The sequence below is a fragment of the Zea mays genome, chromosome 3 (assembly GCF_902167145.1).
Source record: "Zea mays cultivar B73 chromosome 3, Zm-B73-REFERENCE-NAM-5.0, whole genome shotgun sequence".
NCBI lineage: Eukaryota > Viridiplantae > Streptophyta > Magnoliopsida > Poales > Poaceae > Zea > Zea mays.
Genome location: NC_050098.1, coordinates 195,953,739 through 195,960,787, shown reverse-complemented (window position 1 = coordinate 195,960,787; position 7,049 = coordinate 195,953,739). Strand labels below are relative to the sequence as shown.

General features: G+C 39.8%; 1 protein-coding gene across 1 annotated transcript; it reads left to right on the top strand.

Annotated features, from left to right (window-relative positions):
- Positions 1 to 346: 346 nt before the first annotated feature.
- Positions 347 to 6,283, top strand: LOC100274336 (uncharacterized). Its single transcript, NM_001148697.1, is given in 10 exon segments — positions 347 to 574; positions 2,454 to 2,715; positions 2,882 to 3,088; positions 3,519 to 3,769; positions 4,056 to 4,272; positions 4,361 to 4,465; positions 5,078 to 5,347; positions 5,451 to 5,572; positions 5,761 to 5,880; positions 5,974 to 6,283. Coding segments are annotated over 10 exon segments (1,737 nt in total). The 5' UTR covers positions 347 to 479; the 3' UTR covers positions 6,062 to 6,283.
- Positions 6,284 to 7,049: the final 766 nt, after the last annotated feature.

The window sequence follows — 7,049 nt, the reverse complement described above, 5'->3', positions numbered from 1 at the left end:
ACCTCTCTCCTATAGTCCTATGTTGTTTACTTCTTTCTTTCTTGGTTCACAAGCCAACGATCGGCGCCTACCCCTTCTCTCCCGTGAATATCACAGCCGTCCACGTTCTGGGGCCGACAATCCCTGCGACGTCAGATGCTGTACGTGCCGGGGTTCGGTCGTGCATGTCTATGGATTTGGTAACTGGCTGTATCCGTGATTCACTCCGTAATATTTCGCGTTCAATTGATGATTGGTATGAAAAGTAGGCATAGGCACGACGAGGCAGGGAAAGCCTTCGTGCTGCGTACTCCTATATTAGGCTCGCTCCGGAAGGCGAGCAGGCCCCTCCCCTCGCCCTCGCCCTCGCCCCCGTCCGCCGCCGAGTGTTTGGGAAGCGAGCAAGCCGCTCCTCCCCATCCTTGTTCTACGATTGCCCCGCGCGCATCCCATTCCCACGTCGAAGCGGCCGAGGTAGTCCCGGCTGTTGCCAGCGAGCGATGGCGAGCAACGGCATGTCGCTTGTGCATCGAGCCGCCGAGGCGGTGCGCCGCACGCCGCGATGGAAGAAGAGGCTCGTCTTATTCGCCGTCGGGTGCGTCTAGCGGCCTCGCCTCCCCCACGCATTTGTTTTTTTTACCACGTGATTTTCGTCCCCCGTTTCTTGTCGTTTGACCTCCGTCAACCGCGCCGCCGTCGTGCTGCGTTGGGCCGTGTGCTTTGGTGCATTCTGTCACTACAGCTTCCTGAATTCATGTAGAGCTTTTCCTTCCAGGCTCGGAGCAATGGCGTTATGGAGGTTTTTTTTTCATAAGTTATTCGGCCGATCGGTTGAATTTTAAATTGCTTGGATATATTTTTTCTTTTACGAATATAATTCCATCAATACATGATGGCCTGTAAGGCTGTAACACCACAGTTCGGTTACGCCATCGTAGATCCCTATCCGTTATTTCGTTTCCTCAAGTTTCGTTTGTTAAACCACACTGCGTCTGCGTTGATGTGTAAATGTGCTCGATTGTCTGATAAACTAGTAAATGGATCTAATCGTTCTCCTGCTGATATGTCGGTTGTTTATTGGGTCAGAAACAAGGATTTTGTGATCTTAAATTGGCAATCTTGCAATTTACTCGAATATTTCTGGGAGATGAGCCATATATATAAATTTAAAATTGCGAATCATATCACGCTTCCTTATTTATATATTTAGAAATGCAAATCATATCATGCTTCCTTATTTATTATAAATTTAAAATGCCAATCATATCATGCTTCCTTATTGCACGCTTCATCTTGTTTCGTGGTTGAATTAGCCGGGTACCTGGTGCATGCCAAATTTAGAGTGGGTTTTCTAGGTATTTAAATTGATTATATTGTCCATGTATTGCAACGCTACATATGGACCTATGTGCTTGGATTAAATGAGATGATAGAAGCTAAAATTTTCCATTTTTTTTCTTATACCGGTAGATGCGATTCCAATTATGAGCAGTAGTTATGCTTTGGTTCATTCTACCACCGTGTGAATGTAATACTTCCTGAATTCTTACAGTTGTCACCTTTTATTGACAAATGTTTTCACATAATACTTCAGTTTTAGGTCAGGGGCATTGTTAAGCATCTATTTTTTTTGTTTGGTCGATCACATGGATTTTTAAATTGCTTACATTGATGTTCTAATTTTGTAAATATGTTCCTTAATCGTATTTTTTCTACAGTGGTTCATTGTTTTTGCTTGGTTTGTTAAACCACACCATATTCCTTATCAAAGTCAGTATAAAAACCATGTTAAAAGATGTGCTTTGTTTTGTATTTATCATTTATGAGTGTTTATATGGGATCACATACAAGACTTTTGTGGTTTCATATATATGATCCAGCATATTACTTGGATATTTCTGAAACATATGTCATGCCCAACACATGCAATTTACATCAGAACGTCCTTCCTTATTTCACAGTTCTATCCTTGTTGTTTTATTGATGATTTAACTTGGTACGTTTTGAATCTGGGATTTAGGGAGCAGGCAGTAGGTGATCTAGGTATTCGAGTTTGTTACAATTAATGTGTCATGAGAATATGCAATATGCTATATGTGTATATGTTTTTTTATTATTTCTCATCTAGTTAATGATATAGCAGAAAATGAAATTCTTCCATTTTTTATTTCCTCTACCCGGAATGTGTTTCAAATTCTGCAGCAGCACGTGTAGCTGTTCACCACGCTGTTTGATGATCACTAAAATGTAGGTAACGTTGTTTTAGCAGTTTGGAATTGTTTCCTTGGTTGCATACAGAAAGGAAAAATAATCTTTAGCCCTTGTACTAAAACACTTTTTATCATGAATCTTGAATTCCTACAAATCTCAGAAGTGGTTATCAATTTGTGAATATATCTGGAAAAGGTGTCAAGGAAGCTTAAGTTTTAAATATTTTGGCAATCTAACAGGCACACTTTTAACTGTTTTTGTAGAGCTAGCACCTTAACTTACGCTTGTCAAGACAATCGAGTTCTTCAAATTTGTGATGGGACTGGAAACAAGAAGAAGGTGGTTATCCTTGGTACAGGATGGGCAGGTGCAAGTTTCTTGAGAAATATCGACACATCTTTGTATGATGTCCATGTGGTATCACCTCGCAATTACTTCACCTTCACTCCTTTGTTGCCAAGTGTGACATGTGGCACAGTTGAAGCACGTAGTATTGTGGAGCCAATTCGCAATATTGTGAGAAAGGTATGAGCTGAATATGCTCCAAATTTGTAGTACTTATGACTATGAGCTGATCATATTTTTTGTTTTATAGTTTTGTGTCAGTACATAGGATATATCATGGACTTCACAATTGATATATGTCATAAAATGCTAGTTCTGCAGTTGATTTGTGTGTAACATTCTGTAGAGAAATGGTTCATTTCGATTTTGGGAGGCTGAATGCATCAAGATTGATCCAAGAAACAAAAAAGTCCATTGCAGATCAGATGTTGGGACAAACATTAATGGAAACGGTGAATTTGTTGTGGATTATGATTACCTGATTGTCAGTATTGGGGCTAGACCTAATACTTTCAACACACCTGGTGTTACTGAGAATTGCCATTTCCTAAAGGTAAGTACTGTAAGGCACAGTGAAGCAATGAAGTCCCTAATTGAATTGATGAACAAAGGTTTTGCAGGTTCTTTATATATATTTTTTTGTATAGATGCCAAATTTAGCTTGGATCCTACTTTTTACATTTTAATTATATGTCACTTTAGCTTTATCCTACGTAAAACTTCTAACTTTGATCAAGTTTTTAGGAAAAAAATATATTAACATCTACAAGCTCAAGTAAATGCGCTATCAAACATCTACATGCTTTTTTCTACAAACTTAGCTGAAGTTAGTGAAATTGTTTTAGAGCAAAGATATTAATTTGGTTTACTGTGTCTATCCATGGCCTGTTGCTTTCTGCTGCTTTTGATGTAATATGTAATGATGTGACGTTTTTTAATTATTGTATAATTGAGTGTCTTTTAAAAGAGTGTCACTATTGTAGGAAGTAGAGGATGCTCAAAAGATCAGGAAGAGTGTCATGAAATGTTTTGAAAGAGCTGCCCTTCCAAATCTTTCTGAGGAAGAGCGAAAGAAGAACCTTCATTTTGTTGTTATTGGTGGTGGCCCAACTGGGGTAGAATTTGCTGCAGAGTTGCACGATTTTGTGAATGCGGACTTGGCAAAGCTGTATCCTGATGTAAAGAAGTATGTAAACATTTCAGTAATTGAAGCAGGAGGTCATATCCTTACAATGTAAGTTCGTTCGATGCTTTGTAACCCATTAGATATCTACTTCGGTTAATCTAATTAACCGACAGCTATATTGTGGAGACACCAAATGAAATGGTTAGATGTGACTTTGCTCTCTTCTCTTTTTTGCGAAAAACAAAGTATTATGTGATGTTTCTTATGTTTATGCAGCTAATATGAGAGGTTCGTGAAATATCTCCTGAATCAGCTTATATGTTTAATACACCTGTTGCCTTCTGATATCTTAGATCTGTTGCGATCTTTTTATAATATTCCATGGTTTATTTAGGTTTGACAAAAGAATCACCGAATTTGCTGAAGAGAAGTTCAAGAGGGATGGCATAGATTTGAAAACAAATTTTAAAGTCGTGAAGGTGTCTGATAAGGATATTACCATGACCAATCCTGCTACAGGAGAGGTCGCTGTTCCTTATGGGATGGCAGTTTGGTCAACTGGAATTGGAACCCGTCCCATCATCTTGGATTTCATGAAGCAAGTTGGTCAGGTATATCCTTTATTCTTGTTCTCCTCCACTCACCGACTGAAAAATATCCATGTACACACCAAGTTCAATATCAACATGACTTTTGCAGGAGAACCGGCGTGTGCTAGCTACTGACGAGTGGCTTAGGGTTCAAGGGTGTGAGGATGTATATGCTCTTGGTGATTGTGCAACGATTGCTCAAAGAAAAGTTATGGTATGTTCACGGTACTGAATTTTTAGAACATGTTATTGTACCAATAAGCACACCATGGGTATCACACCTGTTTATAAAAATTACTACTCATGGCCTCCTCTCTTAGTTCAATGCATGTAGCTTGTTCTTATGGCAATTTTGTGTATCGTCTTTTTAAGAATGTCTCTAATACCAAAAGTATCTGCTGTCTTCACTTAGAGAGGAACCCGTTAGAAAATTGTTATTGCTTTTAGTGTTTCTAGCTGCCAGATTTGCAAAGTTCAGGTATTCTTTGCTAGCTCTGGTTAGTTGTAGATGTCTGTTTTGTGAATACAAAATACAGATACTATCAAATAAATTTCATATTGTGTCAGTTAGAACAATCTTCTTGCATGCATGTTTGATGGACTGTATTAATGGATTTTCAGTAAGGGGCTGCTGCAATGTTTTGCGTAGCAGAAATCAATTATACTACTTGCGGTCATCTTTATATGACATTTAAGACAGCAAAAATAAAGCTGCAAGCAGGTCAAAGTCGCTGTCTAAACGTCATATGAAACTGACTGTAGGGAGTATCATTTATTTAGAATGTGCTTACATTACATATTTAGTGGGTCAAATTAACATTTTCAGGAAGATGTTGCTTCCATATTCCGAGTAGCAGACAAGGATAACTCTGGCACTTTAACCGTGAAGAAAATAAAAGATGTCCTTGGGGACATATATGAGAGATACCCACAAGTGGAATTGTATCTTAAATCCAACCAAATGAAGAGCTTCCACGAGCTACTTAAAGACTCAGATGGTAACTCCAAGGAGTTGAAAGAACTGAACATCGAACAGTTCAAAAAGGCCCTTGCTCAAGTGGACTCTCAAGTCAAGATGCTCCCAGCAACGGCTCAGGTTATTCACGTTCAGCTTTAGAGGCTAGCTGTCTCACTGAGTTCAGAGTGGCAAGATCACTTCTGTAACTTATGCGGTAATGCTGCCCTGCTTGTTGGTTCAGGTTGCTGCACAAGAGGGAAGTTACCTAGCCGACTGCTTCAACAGAATGAAGACGTGTGAACAATATCCTGAGGGTCCTATAAGGATCAGAGGTGCAGGGCGCCATCGGTTCAAACCTTTCAGGTTCGTTTTCCATGCTAGGATACACCTCCGCATGGGGGGAAGTATCTGATCTAGATTACAGAATTCTGTCAAAAACATACCTGTACCTTTGCTGGACTCGATATGTGACGATGTTACTTCCATTTGCATGGCTACGATTGATCATCCAGAACCCAGCAGTTACTAATCATTTGTCGTGTGATGTACAGGTACAGGCATCTCGGGCAATTCGCTCCACTGGGTGGAGAGCAAACTGCTTATCAATTGCCAGGTGACTGGGTGCATGTTGGACACAGCACCCAATGGCTGTGGTATTCTGTCTATGCAAGGTATGGTCTTGTTACGGTCCCTCAGTATGTTCCATCTTACATGTCTAGTTGAACGCTTGTTTTGATAGTCGTTTGTTCTTGTTAAATATACAGCAAACAATTCAGTTGGCGCACGAGGATGCTAGTCATATCAGACTGGGGGAGGCGGTTCATCTTTGGAAGGGACTCCAGTAGCATATGAATTCAAATCTCCCGATTTTGTAGTTCACCTGCGTTCTAGATACTACTTGCATCAGTTTTGCTGTCCCACTATTTCCGAAGCTTAGCCTCGCAAGGTTTCTGATACCAAATTTTGACCTTGCCAAATGTTTTGTTACCTCGTCATGCACACTGAGTGATTCAGATGTTATATACGTCTTATCGGATATTTGCTTTTTTATGTAGGGCACTATGATATCTAGCTATACCGATACTAATTGTAAGTTTGAGTTATTTTGGTCATTGGCAATCAAGTATCTATTTTTGCTAGGTCGCTTATCACCTTTGCAGCTTTGCTGCCTAATTGCCTGGTTTTTGCTTATCAATTCACTTGTAAAAACATGTAACCGTGATTGAGAATTGACCTGTTTGTCTGCTGCGCATGCATGCACTTTAGATGAAAAAAAGTAAAAACAGAGATTAAATAATTTGAGAGGCGCATGAGAATTTTTTCCCCATCGGCACGTGCCATAGAGAACCTGTCAACCAGTGTTGCCGTACACATGCGCTTACTATAGTCAGTGGAGCAACCAGCTTCTTTCATAGTACCATCTTGCTGCATTTTGCTTGAACTCCGCTGAACGGACACGCGCGTTGTTGAGACTGCAGACACTAGCGGCCCATCTCAGTCACAAGCTCACAGCAGGTCGTCCTTCCTTGTTCCACGGTATATGACTTATTTATATAGGGCTATGTGTAACAGTGTTGTTTACATTTCTATGTAAAGAATGACGGCTATGCAAGCAGTGTCTATATGTAAACGTCCAACCGAATAATCTGATCTATTAAATTATGATTCAACTATAAATGTAATCATGGTTTGTTAGGCTTTTTTATAATGTTACTTGGGCTGCTGGTGTAAGAGTTTAAATGTTAAATGTGACTTGCAGTTAGATCATGATCTAATGGATTAAATGGTTTATTTGCGCGCTTACACCTAGTGTTGATTGCATAGTAATCGTTGCCTTTTG